The sequence below is a fragment of the Chaetodon trifascialis genome, chromosome 16 (genome assembly GCF_039877785.1).
Source record: "Chaetodon trifascialis isolate fChaTrf1 chromosome 16, fChaTrf1.hap1, whole genome shotgun sequence".
Classification (NCBI taxonomy): domain Eukaryota; kingdom Metazoa; phylum Chordata; class Actinopteri; order Chaetodontiformes; family Chaetodontidae; genus Chaetodon; species Chaetodon trifascialis.
This window is the reverse complement of record NC_092071.1, coordinates 21,832,540-21,856,956: the sequence shown is the minus strand read 5'-3', so window position 1 is coordinate 21,856,956 and position 24,417 is coordinate 21,832,540. Positions and strand designations below refer to the sequence as shown.

General features: G+C 42.4%; 1 protein-coding gene across 4 annotated transcripts in view; it reads right to left on the bottom strand.

The window, feature by feature from the left end:
• Nucleotides 1-2,721: 2,721 nt before the first annotated feature.
• Nucleotides 2,722-24,417, bottom strand: part of dscama (Down syndrome cell adhesion molecule a) — a 100,544-nt gene continuing 78,848 nt past the window's right edge. Inside the window, exons 12-33 of one of the 4 annotated variants that reach the window (XM_070982956.1) lie at nucleotides 20,747-20,943; nucleotides 20,308-20,404; nucleotides 20,048-20,176; nucleotides 19,642-19,809; nucleotides 18,931-19,001; nucleotides 17,832-18,075; nucleotides 17,268-17,414; nucleotides 14,225-14,380; nucleotides 13,647-13,780; nucleotides 12,962-13,115; nucleotides 11,548-11,665; nucleotides 11,244-11,407; nucleotides 10,913-11,011; nucleotides 10,616-10,804; nucleotides 9,568-9,858; nucleotides 8,473-8,649; nucleotides 8,351-8,381; nucleotides 8,124-8,239; nucleotides 7,844-8,002; nucleotides 6,457-6,654; nucleotides 5,983-6,285; nucleotides 2,722-4,856 (exon numbers count right to left, since the gene is read on the bottom strand). In XM_070982956.1, coding sequence (XP_070839057.1) covers nucleotides 4,477-4,856; nucleotides 5,983-6,285; nucleotides 6,457-6,654; nucleotides 7,844-8,002; nucleotides 8,124-8,239; nucleotides 8,351-8,381; nucleotides 8,473-8,649; nucleotides 9,568-9,858; nucleotides 10,616-10,804; nucleotides 10,913-11,011; nucleotides 11,244-11,407; nucleotides 11,548-11,665; nucleotides 12,962-13,115; nucleotides 13,647-13,780; nucleotides 14,225-14,380; nucleotides 17,268-17,414; nucleotides 17,832-18,075; nucleotides 18,931-19,001; nucleotides 19,642-19,809; nucleotides 20,048-20,176; nucleotides 20,308-20,404; nucleotides 20,747-20,943 — 3,722 coding nt within the window. In that variant the 3' untranslated portion in view covers nucleotides 2,722-4,476. The remainder of the gene's footprint in view (nucleotides 4,857-5,982; nucleotides 6,286-6,456; nucleotides 6,655-7,843; nucleotides 8,003-8,123; nucleotides 8,240-8,350; nucleotides 8,382-8,472; nucleotides 8,650-9,567; nucleotides 9,859-10,615; nucleotides 10,805-10,912; nucleotides 11,012-11,243; nucleotides 11,408-11,547; nucleotides 11,666-12,961; nucleotides 13,116-13,646; nucleotides 13,781-14,224; nucleotides 14,381-17,267; nucleotides 17,415-17,831; nucleotides 18,076-18,930; nucleotides 19,002-19,641; nucleotides 19,810-20,047; nucleotides 20,177-20,307; nucleotides 20,405-20,746; nucleotides 20,944-24,417) is intronic. The other 3 variants (XM_070982957.1, XM_070982958.1, XM_070982959.1) reach the window with 3 other exon arrangements.

The following is a 24,417-nucleotide window of genomic DNA, read 5'->3' as shown; positions in this document are numbered from 1 at the left end:
CACAGAAGAATTCACCAGAAGAATCTGTGCTCTGCTGTCAGCTAGGGAGCCATGCAGAGGAATGACACCACAGTAGTTGCCACTTAGAGAACAACACAGCTTAGATATTTCACAAAATCCACTCTTGTAATCTGGCAGGTCCACAGTAAGAGGTGATAAATTCCAGGTAGTGCTTTATCTCCTGGGTCAGAGGCTCTGTGATATTAATCCATGCTTCAGAGGACAGGAGGTCACCTGAAAGTGAAAGTGTCTGAGGTTTATCAAATGAACCAGCAAGTACAAAGAAATAAAGATGTAATTAAATACTTAGATTCATTCAGTTAATTATGGACATGTGTGAAATCTGAGTGGAAGAAGATGGGCATATGAGCCAATGATCTCACCAGGAAGTGATGTCATTTCCTGTTTCATCAACAGTCCATAAACACAAGTGTGTTACACTGTAACATTTCTGAAGACCATACAAACTGAATGCTCACAGGGGGAGCTTCAGAGGAATACACTTGTGCAGGTATTTCTATTTACTGATTTGATCACTTTCTATCAGTCTTAAATATGCTAATGGTGAGAATTAGTGTGCCGTTTTAACCAGTTGATGAGTTGAACAGATTATACTGTACCTCACTGTAGACACGTCAGACAACATCTCAAAGAAATCCTCTGTCCTTCTCTGCATAACCCAGCAAATGGCTGCAAACTGTTGAGGAAGGTGCAGTGCTCTGCTCTGCACTGGGACATGTTCATTACTCCACATTTTCAGAGTCATTTCCCCAGCGCTGCGAGCGACAGCTTCGTATTTCTCAGGCTGATCAGAGGGAAGAATTCAGATCACCTTATTCATGACAGCAGTTATTAACCACCAAGTGTGACGGCAAGTAAATCTCTGTGACCACGCTTAATTTGTTGTGGACTTCAGAGGTGGATGGCAGATACAGTTGTCATGCTGAGTAATACGCCCTCCTGCTAACCCCCTGTCTTGTGATATAAGACCATGAAAGAAATTTAGCAGGTAAGACATGTGAGGTTCAGGCACAAGCTTCAGAGTGGCAGGCTGGAAAGTCTTCAATTACTAAACCAGTTGAGGAAAATTCTTTATAACTCTTGAAATTCTATGACTACACTCTTTACACCTATGATTAGACTGAGAATTAATATTTATAAGCTCTGGGTCTAGAAGTGGTGACATTTAAATTTACACTGACTTTATTAAAGGAGAGATTTACTCTCAGATTTTCTTAAACTGATGGATTTAATCAACCTGTAATGTTCAGCACATTTTGCAATTCATGATTGTAACTTAATCTTGCCTCATGATTGCCCACATTACCCAGGATGTCTTTTGACAGCTACACCATTACATACTCCAAACTGCTTAGACTTAGTTTATAGTATGGATTTGGCACTCAGCATCAGTTTATAGTTACACCCCTTATAATCCAACATGTCTCTAATTTCGTTGCATTGTGGCTTTGTTGGTGGGGAAACTGATTTCTCAGGTTCTTCTGCAGCTTCTGTGTTTTATTTCTTACACAAAAACTAAACTGGATGTTTACTGATCTGTCAATAATGAGCAGAGAGCAGACTTAGCCTGAAAATTTGAACCAACACAAATTCCACATCACTCCCCCTCCCTCTCCACTGCACTCATGCCCTGCCTCCAAGCCCCTCCTCCCTGCGGTGTCTGTGCGGCTGCCGTGACAACCAGTAACGTTAGCCTTAGCATCGGAAACAAGCTAACTCTGCCCAGCCGCTACATCACGGTCGCTAACATACCATACGCGCTGCAGAGTGTTACTGTAACAATCACCATATTAGCTTTCTGGTTATTTGTTGTCTTAGCCGTACATGCTGTTGTTGGCAGCGGCGGTATGAACAGTTTCTTCTTTGTGGGTGGCTGTTGCTCCACCATAGCTTTCACTAGCCTTCTGATGCTGCTCACAGAGCTGTTTGACTGAGCCGCAGCCAGCAGTATGAGCGGAGGGAGGGGCAGTTCGCAGCGTGTATGAGTAGTGATTGACAGATGTCAGACACTCCCTCAGATGCTCCTCTGGCTCTGATTGGTTGTTTTGTGTCAGGCGCGGTGGATTCTTTCACATCTCAGTAGGAGCAGTAGGTGGAACCAATGGAGCCGATTACACAGATTACATGTTTCATGTACTGCCGTCTGGGCATAGGGACAGATTTAGCAAATATGACAAAAATTACTTGTATACAAAATACCTACTGCAGCTTTAAGGTGAAATCTGTCTAAACTTGCTCAGTTATTCATTCGTTTTCCTCACCTGCTTCTTCTGGGTTGAGGGATTATCCCAACATGCACTGGGAAGAAATGATTAGTGACCCAGATGAAGGCCACAAGCCTTCAAATGTGTTGGTCTGACAGTGAAGATGTTCTTTATACTATAAGTGCTGCTGGAGTTTTGTTTGTTCCAGATGTTTTCCCCTCTCCATGTACTTTGGAAGAAGCCATGCTAGATATGCCTTCTCTGCCTCTACAAGAAATTGTTGGTGGGTGAAAAAAAAAACCACCAATACAAAAAAAAAAAAAAAAAAAAAAGAAGGCCCAGAAATGCACACTTTATTTACTGTTTCTAAAATGTTTCAGTGATTTGGGGTAAAAGTTAATGGCAGCAGATCAGTGAGCAACTTAACTCTTTACAACACTGCCACCTGCAGGCAGGGACGCTATAGAATCACAGAAGATGATCTGACTCACCAACATTACAAAAGTCTCCGCTGAGACATTGCTGACGAACTTTAGTCATGATGAAGATAGTTAAGGATTTGAGGTCTCTTCAAACTGGAGCTTCTGCCCGCTTTCTGTGCTCCTGCTTCATCTCCACATCATCATCAGTCACGCATGTCAAACCCGTGGAGGACACTTTGGGGAACAGCCATTTTATTAATCAAATTTGAACTTTGTGTTAGTTTCTCTTTATTCCAGTGCCACCATGGTGAACACTCATGTTAAAAATAAAAAGTGACATTTTTTTTGTTAAAATGTATAATCATAATGAAGACAGTTCAATCAAAGAAACTAATCATAGAAACTGACATAATGACCTCACAGCATTTTGGATCAAACTCTTCTCCCTTCAGGCTAACTCAAAGAAACAGAAAGAACAGAAATGGGCCAGGGTAGACAGGAACAAAAAAACGCTTCTTACGTATATCCACATTTTTTTGTTGTTTTTTTTAATATTTCCCATAGACATTATAGGTTTGGTTTGAAGGGGGGATTCTGCTGGATTGTCTCACGTTTTTTTTCCCTGTAGAGGAGCATCACTGCAATGCAGCAACAGTAAATCTACTGAGGAGAGTGAGAGCCCTGAAGACTCTACCTAGTGCACTGAGAGAAGGGGGATCTATCTGGACACACTTGAGTTGGGGTGTTGTGAAGTGCAAACCATTAGTTCTCTAAACCCTCCCTATTCTAGCTAACATCATTTACCACCCTGGCAAACAAGCAGTGGTAAACTACACCTGAATACATAGCTGGAGAGTGTCCGGCCCTGTAAGTATACTCACAACATAGTTATTTTTCATCATTACAGTACAGTATAGAGCAATAGTTTTTCATATACTTTTCATATCTTTTTTCATATTGCACCATCAGAGAATGGGACACAGAGAAAGATCAACAGAGACTCCATTTCCTAATTAAAACGAGATATGTGCAAACATGACTAAGGACTTTATTAACCAAATCAATTCTTCCCTGTAATATCCACAAATAAAAGCGATTTCTCTTTTTATATATATATTTATAGTAATAAGAATAATAAATCTTCACATTGGATCATTTCATAGTGTGACAAAATGCTTGACTGGGCTGTCCAGCCACGATCGTAATCCTCATTGTCTTTTAATTGGTCAGTCCCCATGCATCCATAGGAAATAGATTTTTTTTTTCTTCAAAAAAAGTAACAATTTGAGAGCAGCTGAAAAGTTTGGACTTGTGTCAATTGCTTTCATTCCAAGATTTCTCCCAAGTTTCATTCAGTGTTTCAGAAGGATATTCCATAGGAAAAAAATGACTCCAAATCGTCATCTTCCACTCCAGAAAAAAAAGATGTCCGGGTTCTTATGAAAACATTGTAGTAATGGTGATAATAGATTTTTGGTAATCAATAATTAATGATCATTAATAGCTGACAACTAACAATTAATAATCACTGATTAATTATAAAGAATTAACAATAATCAAGAATAAATAATGCTCCCTCGTTACTCAATTAGTTTGGCAAAGCTCCGCCTGGAGTCGTTTCCGATGAGTGAATTTTTTCCCAAGTGAAACAAAAAAAAAAGAGAAAAAAGAAAGCTCTAAAATAAATAAAAGGAGATTAGTAAAAGTGACCCCGCCCTTGGAGGGGGGGACGTATATACAGAACTGCGTGGTGAAAGTCAGTTTACTGCACTTGAGTGTTAAGTCCAGTGTTAGAGTGAGTTCTAGTCCTGCCCGAGGTGCCCCTGCTGTTATACCAGCGTGTAGGACTTTGCGTAGGGGTTGCTGCTCTGTTTGAGATGTCCTCGCGAGTCAAGCAGGGATTCCTGGGAGGTGCTGAGCTTGGCGGCCTGGGCCAGCTCGGAGCCCTCTCTGTGTGGGAGCGTGGCTGCAGAGCCAGGCTGCCACTGGGCCACTGGGTCCCTGCTGGCCTGAGGGGCCTCTGTGGGCGTTGGGGGTGCCATGCGAGATGGCCGCTTCAGTGAGCGACTCTTCTGGGGCTCCAGACAGGCCTGACCCATGGCCGCTCTCTCCCCACTAGCTGTCCCCCTTGATGACCCCGAGCAGGACATGCCTCGGTTTAACAGGAAGTCCATGCGCAGGTACGGCGGAAGGTGAACCAATTCGCCCCCTGCAGGTCAACACACACATCAGTCAGTTATAAGAGAAAACACACGCAGACATTCCTGCCCAGCATCACACGAACTCTCCTACTTATCTTATTTCTGAACTGCGAGCTGCTTTCCACCAACATTTGTTTTAGACTTTCCTCAAAAAAGTCTGTGTTTTTACTCACCTTCACGTGTGATGCAAATGGTGCTTTGTCAATAAATCAACAGTTTATTCAGTACTAACACAGAGACATGCAAGCTGTCTTCCTGTGTCCTTGCTCTGACACTGACCTCATCTAATTTAACAGTCTTATCCTCAGCCTTCATTTCATATCTGCTGACTCCATTAGACTTAAAATATTACTGTTATAGAACTATTAGACGAGACAGTCTTAAAATCAATACATAATATCACTGCACAGCAGTGTTTTTATGTCCAGTATGTTAGTCCCATGCACACGTCTTATATTTCCACATACCAAAATTCCCACATGTTAACTGCAGATTCAGCTTATTTGTCACTTCTTTAAACTGAACTCCCTTCAGCAATCACTATGACTGAACAAGATCTCCTCATCTTACTGCTGTTATCGTTTCATAATTTTTCTGAAAGTCCAAATGGTCTTAGTTTCATGATGCTTTCTTGAGACTGTGAAGAAAACTCCTCGAAGGATGAGAAAGACAGCAAAATTGTATTCAATTTGAAACATCCTCGACAGCAGATTTAGGATCTGCTTCACTGGCAGTGGGTACTTTTAGATGCTGTGTCTCATTCAGGGCTGCTGGCATCTCTATGACGTGAGGCCCATGTAATGGTAAAACCTCAATTGCACATGTTGGTAAAAGAAATCCAATTTATTTTATTTATAATTTCTCATTCCATTTCAACACAGCAGTCTTGGATTCCTAATTTAGATTTGCACATTGTGTTCTGAGTTCTCATGACTATAGTCAGCGGTGTGAAATATTGTTTGATATTTGAACACTTAATCTGGATTCATGTTTGTTAATCGTTGGATATCAATATTAGACAAAATGTTGAACTGTAGGTAGTCGTGTTACTAGCATCAAAATGAGGCCAGTTACAGTAAAAGGTTAGCATGTGGTCAGGGTTCAGGTCTGTGGCAGCTGGCAACAGGTCCTCACCCGGTCTGTGGGCCTTGGGCACGGCCATATTCATGACCCGGCTGACGTCCTGAGGCTTGGGTGGGGAAGCAGTGAAGCGGCAGATGCCTGATTCGGACGGTGTGCTGGAGGTCAGGCTGTCGGTGTAGTCGTTGGTGCCTGCAGTCATCTGCTCTGAGGAAGTGTCAGAGATGAAGCATTCGGTGATGGTGAATTTGGCGTGGCGCAGCTGCTCCTCCATTTTGGCGTGCTCATAGGCTCTGGCGAGCTCTTCGTAGGTGGAGGACGCGCTTTCTGTTGACACCATACTGCTCCGTGCTCGGTCTGGACATGGGCCGCGGTTAGTGGAGGAATTAGAAGAGTTAGTGACAAAATTATCGGGATGTAATGTTGTTAAAGTCGACAGACAACTATTACTGACTGTTAGAAATGAGGAGTTGTGTTATTCCGTTGTAGTGATGTTTTAAAACAGCTGTATCCAGATGTGTTGCTCACCTGTGTCCTGAGATGGGCTGACGCTGTAGCTGTCACTTTCCTTGTCAACAGAGCCTGCAACTCTGGGTGTGGGCAGCCTCCAGTCAGTGCTGAGAGTGTGGGAGGAGACAGGGGGGTGTGGGCGGTTTAGGGTCCACTGGCTGGCGTAGCGGTTGCGAGCAGCTGGGCCGGCTTTGGCTGTGCGGCGAGCTGTAGGGTCTGAGAACAAGGAGGAAAACAAAGGGAGTTGACACAGGCCATAGGAAGGACATGACTGGAGGTGATGAAATGGTCATGATAGCAATGGTCCCTGCATCTAATATCAGCTGCCAGCAACATTTCCAAGACCTGCATCTTTCTTTTCTGCACACACGGAGCCTTTAACAAAGGCTACCAGCTCAGCTCACACCTTTCAGACATCACACACGGTGTCATCACATCATGTGTGTCAGAACGCTAGCCATCATCACTATGTGTTCTACTTCTCTACTAGAGACTATACATTTACAGTCACTGAAGAAAGACTACTGTGCAACTGTACTGTACTGTACTGTACTGTACTGTACTGTACTGTACTGTTTACTCATGTAAATGTAGAATTTTGGTATCTGAGCTCAGACTTCATCACTCCCCACAAGGAAACACCAAGCTCATCACAGCAGGTTGTGGGGAGTGAAGGTAATCTTCCCCTGCAGAGGAACATGTACTCAGAGTCTACAGGTGGATGTTGGGTGGAGGTGGGGCTTAATACTACATGAATTGCAACAGGAGCAGTAGCAGCAAATCTCAGCAGCACTTTTCAGATGAGTGGTGTGGAGCAAAACAGTGAGTAGAATACATACAGCTTGAAGGTTCCCAGTGGAGTTTTGACCTCTATTAATGTTATGGACAATGCACACATGGACAGATGTACACACACTTGAAGGCAGGTGACATAATACCCAGACTTGACAATGGTTTCACACTATTCCACTCATATACAAGTGGTGGTAATGTGTGAAGATATGGAGCAATGTACCAGTGCAGAAGACTGCAAGCTAGTAAACAATGCAGGATTTCAAAGGACACGCATTCAGCATGTTTGTCAGAGCTGAAGGATACATATGATGCATTCTGATGAATAACACAGAATGTAAACATAACTTTGGTTGGTTTACAAGAAAACTCCACACTGCAAAATCACAAGGGTGAGCTGGATATGCTGTCTGTTGCAGCCTGAAGGATGTGCCATTTATTTCATACCAAAGCATTCCTCATACACCAGAGACAAACAAAAGGCGCAACAATGGAGGACAAACACAAATCAACAAAAGGAAAAACTGCTTGGAAAAAGAGCATAGCTGACAACGAAAACAGATGTTCATTTTAAGTGTTATTAAGTAAAAAAAAAAAAAAAAAGCGTCCGTACTGGACTTACTGGTTCCTGGTCTGGCATCAGACACATCTACCAGAGGACCGGTGGCCTGGGACAGGGACTGGTAGTGGACTGTGTGGGTGACTGTGGATGACTTCTGTTTCTGGGTCTCCCCAAAGTCGTTATCAGTAAGTAACACAGTGGACCTATCGTCTGTGGAACAGCAACAAAAACAAGCTCAGAACATCAATAACCAGGATCATTTGCTGTAGGCATTGCTTTGAACACGTGGAGCTTCCCATATGGCAGCAGTACACACTAGCCATGAACTTACCAACAGTCTCCATAGTGTCTCTCTCCTCGATCAGGAGTTGGGCTCTGGGGATGTCAATGTGCATGCGGAGCGTCTGTTGCTGTTTGTTAACTGGCTCTGCTGGTCGTGTGTTTTTGCTGGGGAACAAAAAACAAAACTAGATCAGAAACTTGCCATGATGAATTCTCCTCAGCCTGAGCTACTTGTCTTGATAATGGCTGAGCAGTTAGGTCGCTAGACATCCTTACCTCATGAGCATCTCAGCCAAACTTTTTGCATCTGGAAAACAAACAGAGGAAACATCATCTTTCTCATCGGAGATAAGAGGACAGCTCAAATCTGTCATGTCAGATGATCTCTGTCATCTCACCTCTGAGCCTCTTGAGCCTCTGCTCCCTCCTCCTCCTCCTCAGCACCAGCAGCCCGATGAAAATTACAACGATGCCAACCAACACACAGGAAATGGTCACCATCATCTTCAAACCTTCGCCACCACCAGAGTTGTCCTCACTCACATTGGGTGCCTTCACCAAAGGTGCGATGGTACCTGTGCAGAAGTCATATGTGTTATTACAGATACTGTTGCTCCACCCACGTGAACTTTAAGACATAATCTGAATGACAGAGAATAATGGTCAGTGCTGTTATAGGAATCCCAAAAACAAAACCGTGCGCGTCCTTGAGCGACTGGGTCCCTGTGACTGAATGCAGCGTAGAACTTGATCAAGACCATCAGCAGCTCAAAGCTTAAGAGTTTAACATATTATTCTAAATAGTCACGTACAGTGCTCCACCACATCCTGCTGCACCTTGTTAATATCTGTACTTGACCTTTTTCAGAAATGGCGACAATACCTGGTTCCCACTCTGCTAAACTATATATAAATGTCAATGAAGTCATCCTTCATAGCGAAATGCTCGGTCTGATTAATCTTCAACAGCTGCAGGATGTTGGTGAAGGAGGAAGTGATTGAAGTGGTTGGTCTTCAGAACTGGTTATGGCAAACTACCACTGAGCTCGCTGCGTGCAATACGAGCTGTCAGTGTCCATTATCTCAAAGGAGATCACGAAATTATTTAACTCATGAGGTGGCATTCAGTAGGCTTGTGATGGAGATGTCATTAGCAGCAATACACAAACCAGCTCCAGCCACCGGAGTCAGCATGAAATGTATTTTTATTGCCAAATTCACTGTAGTGATTTATTTCTCTTTGTTTCAAACTGCTCCTGTTAGCCAGACTCAGTATGCGACAGTTACTGGAACTTAGGTCTTTCATCACACATTCTCTACTCCCACAGTCAGTGTCACCATTCACATTTTACTACATCCTCAGCAGGCGGTGAATCATACAGATACAGTTCCCTGCCGGTTTCATTGGCCCGTGACAGATATTTCAGTGACTCCGTTTCCTGTAAAGAAAAGAGTGGGGCACAGTATCGTTTCCTGCTTTTGTGTTAACTCACTGCCATCATAGCTGAGTGTTGCAAACTTGACTCTCTTCTCAGCATAGCCGGCGCTGTTGTAGACTTTCATCTGCAGCTCGTACCAGGTGGCCTCCTGCAGGTCGTACAGGATGTAGCTCTTGGTGAGGGAGGTGCGCTGTGCCGTGGTCCACGTGGGGGAGTCTACAGGCCGATACTCCAAGGTGAAGGAGGTGATGGGGCAGCCACCGTTATTCCAGCCATTCAGGTTGAGCTTAACCCGAGTGGCATTGATGCTAGTGAAGAGCTCCTGTTCTTTAGAGTACTGAGGTTCTGCAGAGGGAGGGGAAGGAAAGCCATGTCAGATATACTTATTTGTGACTGAAATTACATAACTTTTAACAATTAAGTAATTAAGTAATACGAAAAAAATGTAAGGCCATCAACAAATTTTACAATTATTAACTTGATTAATTGTTTGGTAGAAACAAATGTAAGAAAATAGTGAAAATTTTCAGTGTGCAAGCTGATGTGGTTTTTTTTGTCCAGTCAACAACCTAAAACCTGGTTTCTAAGACTAAGAAAATAAGCAAACCTTCAAATTTGGAATTAAAAGTGCAGCTGTAGCCTTTGGGCATTTTTGCTTAAAAACAATCAATTGATTATCAGAAGAATTGCTATTAATTTTCTGCCATTTAATTCCATTAGTCTACTCATCATTTCAGCTCTAATAAAACATCCCTCAAAATTGAAAATGTAATGTAATTTGTGAATTTAACAAGTTAGCAGTGGACTGGTTTTTCATTTAATAATAAATTATTAGGAAAGCAATGTAGAGTATGTCTGAAGAAATGATGATTATATCATAACTCATTACCATAACAGGTGTTTTCCAAGCCATTTAGAAGGATGTTATATTTGAAACAATTCTATGCTGTATTTATCACATGACTGCATGCTAAGAGAAAAACATTTAAATTAAGTGATGGCAAAAAATAAAGCCTTGATGGTGCAGTGAGTGCAGTTAAAATCTAAATGATGAACTACAATATTATGTGCCCAAAAGAAAAGAAAACTTCTTTGTTTATACCTTTCCCATGGGTCTTTGCTTCAATGATCTCACTAATGCGTCCTGGCCCCACTGCATTCTGGGCTGTGAGTGTGAACTTGTACCAGGTGCCACACTTAAGGTTCTCCAGGCGATAGGAGCGCTCACTGGGACTGATGGCAAAGTTACCCCACTGCTCGCTGTTGTCCTCCGAGTACTGCAGAATGTAGCCTGAAAAAGAACACGTTTGGAAATGAATGTGGAGGAAGAACCCTTCTTGTGTTAATGAGAGAAACAAAAAATGTTAAAAATAAAAGAACAGGGTTGTGTCAGTCTGACCTCTGATGGAGCTGCCTCCGTTGTCTCCAGGGATCCAGGAAAGTGTTATTGAGGTGGTTGTTGTTTTGGTCACTGTTAGGCGTGGCTGGTCAGGTGGAACTGAAGGACAGAAAACACAAAAGCCCATAATTTACTGATTATAAGGACTAGTCTCAGAAAAAAATGTGTATAAATGAAAAGCTCATTTGCATCCCTCAAGGATTGTTTTCTACTGTCACCAGGTGTGTAAATGCATGAAACCAATGCACAGGTGCAGCACCTGTGAGTAGCACTAGTTGTTAAGGGCTGCTAACATGATGATGCTGTTTTTTCCACTTGTTGTATTTCTTACCTTGAACCTGCAGGTTGAGGACGATCTTGTCTGACCCAAAGCTGTTACTGGCCACACAAGTGTAGTTCCCAGAATCCTCTGCTTTCACAGTGCGAATGACAAGGCTGCCATTGCTGTGGACGCTGCGCCGGCTGTCAATCACAACAGGTGCTGGGGTTCCATTGCTGAAAATTAGATGAGTTAAGAATTAGCATTATGTTTTCAGTAACTTTGAAGAGACGAAGTCAGCTACTGTAGGAGAATATATGCAAATACATTATTTATTACAGCACACACTGTATGTTTGTATTTGTACTGTACTCACATCTCCTTCAGCCACTTGATGGTTGGCGAGGGATCACCCACTGCTTTACAAGGCAGCACAATGTCCCTCATCCAGGGAGTCGTTACTGTTCTGTTGAAGGTCAGGATCCGAGCTGGAGCTGCAAAAATATACACATGCTTCATCAGCCCACGGAGGAGAAGCAGTAACAATCAGATGTGTTGTTGTTTTCTAAATCATTTCAGAAAAGTCTGACACGTTTGTTATCCTCTTGTTTATTCCCTGACCCTCAGCTCACTGAGTCAGGGCTACAGGGTGAGGGGCCACAGTCTGATGGTGTTTCTCTCTCCATCTGAGCAGTGGAGAAGGGAAGGGAGGACATCCATCACCTGGACATCAGACAGGATGTGAACATCCTAACAGGAGTTGTGGGTCCTGAATCCAGACACCATGGGGTCTATCAGCATATACCATCAGCTTATCGGCTCTCACCAAGCGTGTAGCATGTTGGCAGGGCCAAACAAAGGCTTATTTACATTCAACTGATGATCCACGAACTGTCCTCTTATAAGGAAATACTAGGAATGATGTACTTTTTCTGCATCCAGCTGGGTGAAGTGAGTTGGGTTTAAAGCTGCAGTAGGTAACGTATAAAAGAAATTTATCGTTGTATTTACTAAAACTGTCCCTATGCCCAGACGGCAGTACATGAAACATGTAATCTGTGAAAAAAAACAGCTCCATTGGTCCCACCTACTGCTCCTACTGTGATTTGCAAGAATCCACCGCACCCGATACAAAACAACCAATCAGAGCCAGAGAAGTGTCTGAGGGAGTGTCTGACATCTGTCAATCACTTCTCATACATGCTGCGAACCGCCCCCTCCCTCCGCTCATGCTGCTGGCTGCGGCTCAGTCAAACAGCTCTGTGAGCGGCGTCAGAAGGCTAGTGAAAGCTATGGTGGAGCAACAGCCACCCACAAAGAAGAAACTGTCCATACCGCCGCTGCCAACAACAGCATGTACGGCTAAAACAACAAATAACCAGAAAGCTAATATGGTGATTGTTACAGTAACACTCTGCAGCGCATACGTATGGTATGTTAGTGACAGTGATGTAGCGGCTGGGCAGAATTAGGTTGTTTCCGATGCTAAGGCTAACGTTACTGGTTGTCACGGCAGCCGCACAGACGCCGCAGGGAGGAGGGGCTTGGAGGCAGGGCATGAGTGCAGTGGAGAGGGAGGGGGAGTGACGTGGAACTGTGTTGGTTCAAATTTTCAGGCAGTCTGCTCTCTTCTCCATCTTACCTACAGCTTTAAGAGGGTGAAGCTTACTTCTCTACTTTTTATTTCCCAGTAAATCAGGCAATCTGTCTATAGATTAAATGTGAAACAGCGTAAGAATTTGATCTTTATTCAGCACTGTCAAACTGTACTAATGATCAGCTCCACCTACCCTCAGCCATGGGCTTGACAGTGATGATTTCACTGGCGTTTCCTCGGCCTGCAGCGGTGACGGCCACCACCCAGATACTGTACTGACGGTTCCTGCTCAGGTTGGGAATGCGGTAGAAGAACACATCTGGGGCCGCCTCAAACTCGCTGCTCACCTGGGCGAGGGAAGACATTAAGGACTGTCATAACTTGCTGCTGTAGATCAAACTCATATAATGTCATGTTTTCAATCAACATTAAACGCTGGTGATAGTCTATATTTTCCCTAGTGTCAAGAAATCCCATAAATATACAAAAACCAACATGAATGAACTGACCTTATCAGTAAGTACTGTGTGTGTATCAACACCTGATCTTATATCGTCTTGCAGAGTTGCTTTTTAACAACCATGTCCAGCTCTTTTAGGAAAATGCTTCAGGAAGGAATAGCCTCTGAGCTGAGTGCCATTAGAGAGGTCAGAAAGTATTGAGAGACAGACTAAAGTATTGGTGATGGGATTTGGTGACAGTAAGAAGAAGACAGAATAACAGCAGTTTTTCCTATAAGTTATGTTCGTTAAGTTAAATAACTCAATGACCTAAATGGTCAGTTCACTTTAATTTCATCCAGTTCAAAATCTTAAACACTGGAACTTGATCATGTCAAAATACCACATGTGTAATTTCAGATTTATTAGAAGTGTTACCGTGGGGTGCGGGTTGGAGCAGAAAACAGTGTATTTCCTGATGATGCCATTCACTTTGAGAGGAGGAAGCCAGGACACAAACACCACAGAGTTTGATGCTGCTGCTGCTTTCACACCTGCTGGAGGACCAGGAACTAAAAGAAAAAGATGATCTAGTTGATATATTTCCCACATTAAGCTAATATTATTACTCACCAGATTTTTATGGTGCTTTTTACACTGAATATAAAACAAGATAACAGACGGCCAAATGTCACATTCTTCAGGATTTCCTGCTACGTACAAGAGTTACAGCTCACCACTTAATGAGCATATTTAAGACCCTGCCGCCTTCTCATTACCTCATTTTTACTGCAGGGGTTCATTCACTGCTACAAAATATTCTCAATTTAGCAAAACTGACACTTCACCATTTACTGTAAATATGAAATATTGTAATTCCTTGATGCCCTACAGCAGTGAATCAAACTTACACTTCAGCACAAGTATGAGCATATTCATAAAAAGACACAAGCTCGCCTTGACAAGCGCATTGTGACAGCTGCCTTTTATTGGGTGAGGTGACTTAAACTTCCTACCGTCTTCCTTGGTGCGGGTGTAAATCTGTTCACTGCGGACACCGTCTCCTGCTCTGGTGAAGGCCAACACCTGGATGCTGTAGTTGGTATACTTCTCCAGCCCATCCAGCTCCAGAGAGGGCTTAGAGGTCGTCACATTCCTGATCTCTCCGAGCTCTGATGGTCAGAGGACAGGACAAGAAAGGAGAGAGGAGGGAGGGGGAATAAAGTCGAATTTAGTGAGGACACGTCAGGTCTCTCACCATAAATAACCCAGTGATATGACAAGCTGCCACTGGTCCAAGCATGTGACTAATATATTATACAGCAGATCACATACATAAAAGTCGATGTCAGGCCCAAGGGTGTCATAGCACAGCCTTGGATATAATGTCATATTCAGTCACAAAGTTTAAACAGCTCTGCGTTCAAGGTCTGCTGCAGTGGCAGCAGGTCTTGACTGGCAGCCTGCTGCCCTCAGCTGTTAGGGTTTGAATTATTGATGTATTTCTGTGTCCCAGCTCTCTGTCCATTTCTCTTTGTAACAACTGTTTTCATCATCCTGTTTTTTTCACTTCTTTTCACATCTCCCAAGAGATCTATGAGACCAGCTGCATCTCTTCTTCGATTTTTAACGAGTAATTAAAATGCCTGGGATACCCATCGCACTGCAGACGTTTTACGTACAGAAAACGCTTTTTATGCATGAATGTGTGTCATCACCGTGTGCGTATGTGTGTCATGTGTGCATGTATATATCCAGTTGGGCTGTCCAGATATGACCCTGATTCCAAAAAAGTTGGGATGCTGTGTAAAACATAAATAAATTCATTTGCAAACACACTGTATTTACCAACAACAGTTTTACAAAGTGTTCCTCAGTCCATGTAGTAATATCCTTTATCCAATCATGTGTTCACAAGTGGTGTACCTCGCGCCATCCTCCATCCAAATATATTGTCTTTGGACTGTTTTCAATTGAGTATATGTCAAAAATGAATTATCACCTTCTGTTTCAGACAGCATCCCAACAACTTTTGGAATTGGGGTTGTACAACATTGAAAGTATTTCTAATTTGAGTGGATCTGTGTATTGACAATTGAGCTATTGATATTCTGTGTTCAGTGCAAACAAACTTGTCACTGGTTTCTCATTGGGTTGAACTCGGTGAAGCTGCTCTGCAGTGGTTTCAGTTCTGGTTGTTGGCTCATCCCAGTACAAAACACAGTTTATAGCTGTGAAATTCTTCTGTTACCTTCACACTGTGTGCCATGTTTGTGGGCCATCACAGCCTACAACACGAGACTTTGTTGATTCTGCAGTTGTCATTTGTTTTATTTCCATCTAATTGAAACTGTATTGTTCTCATGTCTGGACTTTCACAAAAAAATCATAACTGATCCACTCAGTGATATTTGATGATTTCTGTAACTTTAAAAGCTTTGCACATCATTGTATATCAACATGTATTCCTATGTGCAGTAGCCCATTCACACACAGCATCCTGCAATTGTCAAAAGTGCAACCTTAGTATAACCCTGAACCTTTACTGTCACTGTTACAGAGGGCTTGTGTCTCCCTCTGCTGGTCACTGACACCACATTCTCTCACAATGATCAACTGCTCCTGACTGAGACTGAGTACTACCATTAATTATATTATATTTACATGCAACATAAGCCAAACCATTTACAAATAATATTTAAATTTAACTTTGAGCATTCGTCCATGGAGCTACAGACTGTTACCATGCAAACTAATCCTGGCTGTCAAGTCCTGAGCCTTCATGTTCTATAGGCATGCCAACATGATGTGACAGTGCAGGGGTCAAAGGTAATCATGCTGTCACAACCAATCCCTGACACAAATCCGGCATGTAACTATGGCATGGCATTCTGTCTGACTTCCACAGGACCACGCAGACTTTCAGCCAGCAGTGGGGGTTACTCAGACACCCAGAGCAGACCTGGGTAAGTATAAGCTATATGTTACTCGTTAGCATCAATAACAATCTTTATTATTTTATATAGACACAGCATTGTCCAGTGTTTAGCTCACAACCTTTTACGTTCAGCAGAGATTACGGGATAAATACATACTGACTCACACTTACTGACATCAGCCAGTATGCAAAACAGAACCTAATATGATGTGAGACAATCAAAGTATTTATGTTTCAGTTTAACCCAACTGATACACCAAGGTAAGGTGCATGGTCTGTGTGGGAATCTGCAGTGGTTTTCTACATTTATTATTCTTATGATGGAGTTGCTGGTTAGAAAACCACAGTCATTTACCCATTTTCATGATTAAGGTTTTTTTTTATTTTATCTATCTCTATCCAGCTCTGCTCTGACTGACTCAGAGAGTGGACTCTTAATAGGGCCCTGCGGTGTTTTCAGGCAACAAAAGATCAGCGTTACTCACAAAAACACAGTGTGTGTGTCCTTGACGTCAAACAAATGTGTCTCATTTCCTTCCTCGCAAAAAAAGATGATTTTTTTTAAGTATCTGAATACAACATCCATTTTTACTTGCTACCAGTCCTCTTCATCTCTGTCTTTACTGGTGCATTGCAGCATATTGTGGCGTGTTACCAACAAATATCTTCGGAAATGTGGGAAACCTTTGGTAGGATTGTGTACCATGACTGTGTCTTCGGCATGTGCATGTGCGTCCGGTAAACATTCACAAGATAAACAAAACAGGGACTCACTCATAGAAAAACAGCTGCACCTGGCTGCTAGAGGTCAAAAACTCCACAGGGAAGCTTTAATGAAGCAGATCACAACCACCTGAGATCTGAACATTGTTTGCTAGTTTGTTGCTGTTGTTGTTCTGTTTTGTGATGTTTCTTTGACAATGCCTCATCTAAATCTCTGTTAGATCACAACGTTGCTCTGTTAAATTCAATTTATTGGGAGCTAATAATACACTGTATGGATGAAAGTGCAGATTCCTGGGGACAGAGCCATTCATATCCACTTATGTAAAAGGCTCATGTTAATGCTAATGTGAACTGTCCTGCATGTCTTTATGCTCCGCACAGATATAAATGAATACCTCCATCAGGCAGGTTGGCCCAGTAGATGACTCTAAAACCCAGCAGATTGCCATTTAGAGCATCTTTGGGAGGGGTCAGCCAGGACAGAGAGATGACCTCTGGAGACGTGGCAGTGGCCTGGACGTTCTCTGGAGGACGACTTGGCACTGAGGGGGAAGAGCCAGGAGACAGACTGTGAATAAAGTGAACTCTCAGCAGAAAGTGACAGCATGCAGCAGCACCCTCTGATCCCCACTAGGCTGTGATATATCCTCACAAATCTCTCACATCGTGCTGCGTGCCTCTTTGAGAGCAGCATGTGTTGTGTTGGCATTATTTTTGTTCGGATACAGGAGTGAAATGATTCCAAATATATTAAAATATATCAAATCCATTATCTTTGTAGGATCCTGTGTTGGTAGCATCCTTACTCACTACTTCACTTTTAGCAAATGTCTTTTACATTATGTTGTATCAGACTTTCTTTACTAATGTTTTCTTCTTCAGATTTTTTTCTAATATTCTGACATCATCACAACTTGAATTTGATATCATGTTCCAAGTTCATCTCCCTGCTGTCTTACCATCCTCCAGCGTGGTAGCAGCCACCTCTGTGGAAGAGGGCCCTGTTCCAGCACTGTTGCTGGCTTGGACCACAACCCCATACTGAGTGAACTTCTTCAGGTTGTCCAGCACCAGGTTTTCTGCATTGTCTCCCGTGGTTTCCACGCTGATCACACTGAACTGGTAGTTTCCACCAGAGCTGTACTCCCTGTAGCCTACCTGGTAGCCCCTGATGGCTCCATTCTGGAGGTGCTTCTTGGGCGCCTGGGAAAGGAATGATGGGTTATTTGAGATAATGGCGATGAACATCCCTGTGCTTAAGAGTAGTCCCTGCTACCTAAGTGCAAAAGTTCTGCAATTTACAAGACAAATTAAAGCATTTGCATCCCTGACTGTGCTGAAGGAGGGGCGTGTAAACTTTTGTAGTACAGTATGTGAATGACATCATAATAATTCACTGAAATTACCACAGTTGGCACCCAAAATCAGGCACCAGATACAGCAGCCAACACAATCCTCTTCTTAAATTGCATGGCTAAGAGAAGAGCAGCAGCAACCACAGTTTACCATGTTAAAACAGAATGAGAGGGGAGGTAATCTGTCATTGATAGTCATCATGTGAGGCATATATTTAGATGCATTCCAGTGCCACGTGTGAAATTAGTACATCTCACAATTTGATTAACTCAGGAAGATGAGATCCAAGGTTTAAATAAGGCCAAAATGTCTGTGCAGATGATGGAAACAATAGCTCGTTACCTCACTTAAACCACCACATATGAAAATAAAGACTGATAATGGCCACAAATACTGTAGACGCACACATGCAGGAAAAGTCAGCTGAGCACACATGCTGTTTTCCTGCAATATCCTGCTTTACATTCATACAGTAAAGCAAAGTCACACCTGGGAGCTGACCAGGACAGCTTCAAGCCTCTGCTGCTTTCTGCTGAGCAGCTCAACTGGTGCAGTAGCAGGTTAAATGTTGAATACTCATTGAAAACTACTGAATTTGAAACAGCATGAAAAAGCAATCTTTAAGCCTCTGTCATCTCTGATTGTACCTATCTGCACACATCTCCATACTCACTTTATGCACATAGGGTCGGATTAACTTACCCGCCAAGTGACTCGAATGCTCTGAGAGGAGAGGGCTTCCAGCTGCACGTCCTGAGGTGGTCCATCAGGAGCTGAGATCACATCACCAACATTTACATATTAGAAAATCATACACTTTCAACAACCGTGTCAAACATGTTAAGAAGGCTGCTGCAGACAACACTAAACAAATGTCAAAACGTGAGTCTGAGTCTGGATCTGGCTACTTTAACAAATGTGATTGTAGTTTTTATAGGTGGATGCTGAGGGTGAGGAGAAGTGCTCTGTGGGGGGTGGCAGAGATGGGAGCTGAAGGGATGGGGGGCTAATTTGCAGAAGGGGTTCAGCCTCAGTCTATTGACCATAGTGTGACATTTACTACTGTGGCTGCTAATTGAAGAGTTCTGCTTTTAGTGCGAGGTCAGCGTGTGTTCAATAATGCAACAGAGCCAATGGTGCTGATGTCACCAGGCTGTTAATGAATTGACTCAGTCGGCCCTTTATCCTTTTGCCTCTTGTCTTTCACTCACCACCTGCAGTCCTGTTGTTTCTCTCACTATTTGTTGGGTCACAGAAATAAATTTGATTTAATCTTGTTACTGTTACTCTTTGTGTACTTGAAAAAAGGAGTGAAAAGCGAGTTCAGTTTTGAACAGAATACAAAACAGACTGTAAACATGTTTGTGCGGGGGTGGAGAAAGAAAAACTCATCCTCCTTCAGTACATTCTCACCTGCTTCATCAGTGGTGATGGTGAGCTCGTTGCTGGCCTCGCTCTTGCCGATCAGGTTCTTGGCGAACATGCGGATATTGTAGGTGGAGGAGGGGTGCAGGTCGATGATGGTGGCTTGGTTGAGCTGAGGTGAGACATCTTTGGTCTTCTGAGCAGTATCCCAGGAGGCTGTAAAGGGGAGAGGTCGAGGATTATTGGGGTTGCTGATGTCAGGGGAGAGGTCAAATCTAGCTAAGTGCATTAGGACAGGCTATATTACATTATAGTGCTTAGACAAAATGAAAGCAGGGATAATTCATCAACCAAAACACCATTCTCTACAAATTTTAACCAATCCTAAACAAATATTTTTTTGCTAGAATATGATCACACCATCTTATTTCAATATAACTACATTTTCTTTTACCTGATTTGTTCTTGCTCTCAATATCAAAGCCTGTGATTGGGCTGTTGCCATCAAAACCCATAGTCCAGCGTAATGCAATGGTCCTGTCCTTCACTTCTCTGATCTCCACCTCTGGGGGGTCTGGGGGCTCTACAAGGCACAAAGTTGAGGAACATTTTCTTATCTCAGTGTTACAGTACTGAACTTGTGTGAATGATGGACAGTACAGTTACAGCATTTGTTTTCATTCCTTTGAGCAGATGAAATGGGTGCAGTTATACCTTGCACTGTGAGCTGTATGATTCCTCTGTCTTCACCAAAGGAGTTGATGGCATGGCAGGAGAAGAAGCCAGAGTCCTCCCTCACTGTGGGCATGATCTAACGGATGCACAGGAATGATGTAAAACATAATATGCGGGTGGATTTTCATTGGCAAATATGCGATATCTATACTTTTATCTTATACTTTTATAGTTCCCGCAACTTTCTGATTTGTGTCCAATTAAAATGAAGCGATGTCTACTTGTGACCCATCATCACCACACAGTCTACACCTTAGTGTAGACATGAGTGGTGAATAGTTCAACAAGATATTTGTCTGTCTCAAACTGTCAGAATACATAGAGATAGAACCTTAAAGTATGATGTGGTTTTATACAGAAAACATCCAATAGGTGGCCTGACTTAAATTTTACTCTTCCAAGTAGCTCAGCCTCTTACCTGCAGGGTGGAGATGACTTCATCGCCCACTTCCTTGACAGAAACCACGTAGCGGCTGGTCTCGGGGTTGATGATGCGTTCCTCTTTCTCCCAGCGTACCATGATGGGTTTCTCACCGTGGGCTGTGCAGCTCATCTTCTTCTCTTCACCCTGCGTGGCCAGCGTGGTGTTGGGGTAGGATGTGATCATGGCAGGAACTGTTGTGAAAATAAGGTGGAGAACAAGAGAAGGCGATATTACTTTCTAGATGACCCACATTGTGACTTGAGTTATAACTGTGTAGTTCAAATAACTTTCGATTTGTGGAGCCCCAAAGTGGTCAACATTAACTAAACACATGAGACATCATGAAATAGATGATGATTTCATAACAAAAACAACAACATATATATAAACCAATAACTTGACAAATCATTTAAGACATTATTAAAACTCTACTCATTATTATTATGAATCATTCTGGTTTTCATCGTTACAGTTTTCTTTGTGTTCATGTTACTGTTTTTCTATGGCTTCCTGTTTAGTTTACTTTATATGATTTTTCATTTCAAAGTGCCCATTTTTCTAAAGTCTGCTTTATTTAAAATTAGTATTTTCCTCTGACAGTGGAGTTATCATCAGTCACACCCCCACAGCTTTCAGCCAATAATGCCTCTGGTCGCTCCTGTTAATCAGAACAGCAACAGTACAGGAGTGATTCAGAATCAATCAACGGCAGGGTGCCGCTGCAAATAAACACAATTCAAAGACAGTAACTAACCTTTTGTTCTATTCAGCTTAGCAACTCTACCTACCCTGCTAACGAACTCGCTAGGCAGGTTGGTGAGTTTACTTGGCATCAAAGTGAAGAGCCAGCAGCCAGCTGAGTATTTCAGAGTTACCTCTGTACAGTTGAATCCAAAGATGTTCCTCAGAGAAAGTCAAACAATTTCATCAAGAGCACACACACAGTCTTTCTACTTTGGTTGCTGTAGCTAACAGGGGCAAGCCAGATTAGCTTATTATTATTGGCTCATTAACTGCCATTTTTAAAACAAAAAACAAACATTTTGACATGTTTAAGTGGAAAAACTTGCTTACATTAGGCACTCAAAGTATAAACATTATGTGCAGCTTCCCTTTAATGTTTGTGTTGTTTAGTGTTGAAGGCAACGAGCAGCCTTGGCATGTATCTTGTATCTGAGGGTCCTTAATGGTACAGTGATGCTCTAACAACACTCTGAAGACACAACACTAAACGCACACTAACGACATGCATGCCTCATTACACCCACAGCAGAGTGTATAACAACCCTCTGCTCCCAGTTGCTCACACACACTCACACCCACGCACGCACACAAGCTCGCACACACGGACAAATGTGTGCACACACGCACGCACGCACACACACACACACACACACACACACACACACACACACACACACACACACACACACACACACAGAAACACACTAAGCGTGACCTCAGTGATGTGATGGGAAGTGTCAGGCAAGAGGTTGCAAACATTTAAGCCTCATCTCTTATTCACTCTGAAGCCATTTGGGACTCGGCTATGGAAAAGAACGCTGATTTATTTTGCATGACAAGTATGAATTTTTTGTGAGATGCATTTGGTAAAGTGAGGGGAAAAAATAACTGCTCAGGCTTTATTTAAACGTTATCATTTTAGTGCACAGCTACTTTCATTTTGCCATGTAAGAGGCTCAGAGGTGGCACGGGGCGATGCTGTTGACACTCCCGGCAGAGTGGGACACTGTGCTAGGTGACAGAAAGCAAGGACAGTGAAGAGATTAGGTGTGTAGAGAATGTCCCTACTGTAAACATTACAGACATTTCAGTACCCAGGATCTGGAGGGGAGTACATTAAAGCTACAGCACATTTGTACCATTCCCAATTTTTTTTTTGACATCTTACAGCTCAAAAGACGCTGTTATTGATGCGCTGATACAAGGGCTTGATGTGGCTTAAAATTACCATTTCTAAAACATTTCACTGATGCAATCATAAAAAAATATTACTGGCAATATGATTATGTTTTTAAAATGAAAACAGCACAATAGTGATCTTTGATGTTTACTATGTGTTTTTCTAAAGGGCAAATCTGAGCATGATCAGCTGGCGATGTGACCGAACCGATCACCTATCACAGGTTTGGTGTGGTTTGGCTTTTGGACTGACTAATCAAAGCAGGGGCTCTTCCTTGTTTCTAGATTGAAGTTAGCTAATGAAAGTGTGGAAAAAGAAGAAAAGAAAATTTCACACTTGAGGGACATAATAAATTATTGTGATGACAATAGATGATTCTGATTCCAAAAAAGTTGGGCCGCTGTATAAAACAAAACAGACTGCAATTATTTGTAAACAAACTGTGTTTATCAGCAACTGTTTTATGAAGTGTTCCTGAGCCCTTTCTACAACCACCTCGCTCCATCCTTGCTTGTGAATGACTGAGCCTTTCCAGGATGCCAATCATGATACTATCACCTGTTACCAATCAACCTGTTTACCTGTGGAATGATCCAAACAGGTGTTTTTGGTGCATTCCCCATCTTTCCCAGTCTTTAGTTGCTCCTGTCCGAACTAGTTTGAAATGTGTTGCAGCATTAAATTCAGAGTAAGCAAAAATCTATGAAGATGATGAAGTCAAACATTAAATATATTGTTTTTCTACTGTATTCAATTGAATGTATGTCAAAAAGGATTTGCAACTAATTCCATTTTGTTTTAATTTACATTGTATACAGCACCACAATTCCCTTTAGGGAAAAAAAAATCATTTTGCAGATTTGGATATTATTTTATGTGGTTCTCTGATCATACTAGTCACTTCCATTTTATCCTGTGAGCAATGCAGCAGCTCTGCAGGTAATGCATTATGAACATCAAGCTAAATTCATGTTACAACAATACATCTTGATTGGACATTAACGTCAAAGAAGGCAGGGACGAAAAGCAAACAAATACTCAGCAATGGGAATGTCTTTGCAACAATGAAGAGGGCTCAGAGACGAGGCACATGCACTTTATGCATCTGTGTCTACGTGTTTGCACATGCATCAGCTCATGTCTATGTATATGCATGTGTGCACAAACGTGTGGCTTTGTGTGTGCAAGCAGCCCAGCTGAGCCAGCCCTGAGGCATACTTTGTGGCCCTGTAATTGTTGTGTTGATGTATTTCTTTAATATCCAGTGCAATTATGGGAACAGGGCTATGGGGAAGAGTGAAGAGAGAAAAAGAAAAAAAGACAGAGAAAGAGAGGAGGTGAGGGAGGAAAAAGGGAGTCCTCTGTCTCATTAGGCATCAATTCCGCTGATATCTAAATCAGCCTTGAACACATGGCAAGCTGCTGGACATAAAAAGCCGATTTGATTGCAAATCTTATCTAGAATAATATCAATCACTGTGAGTCACTTTGAATAATCTAGTTTATCTTACCATAGAAATCTTTGTTTGTGTGTCTCGCTGGATTTCACTGTTTTATTAATCATTTCCTGCATGCATAATGACTGGAAAAGACTAAATCTAGGTTTATAAGACATACTGACATGTTCAAATGAAGCATAAACAGATGACTAAATAGTGCCCACTGTCCTTCTCACACACTTAGACACAGGAAAAACACCCATGCATTGCTCTCTTTAGAAACCAGTAAGATGTGATGTGTT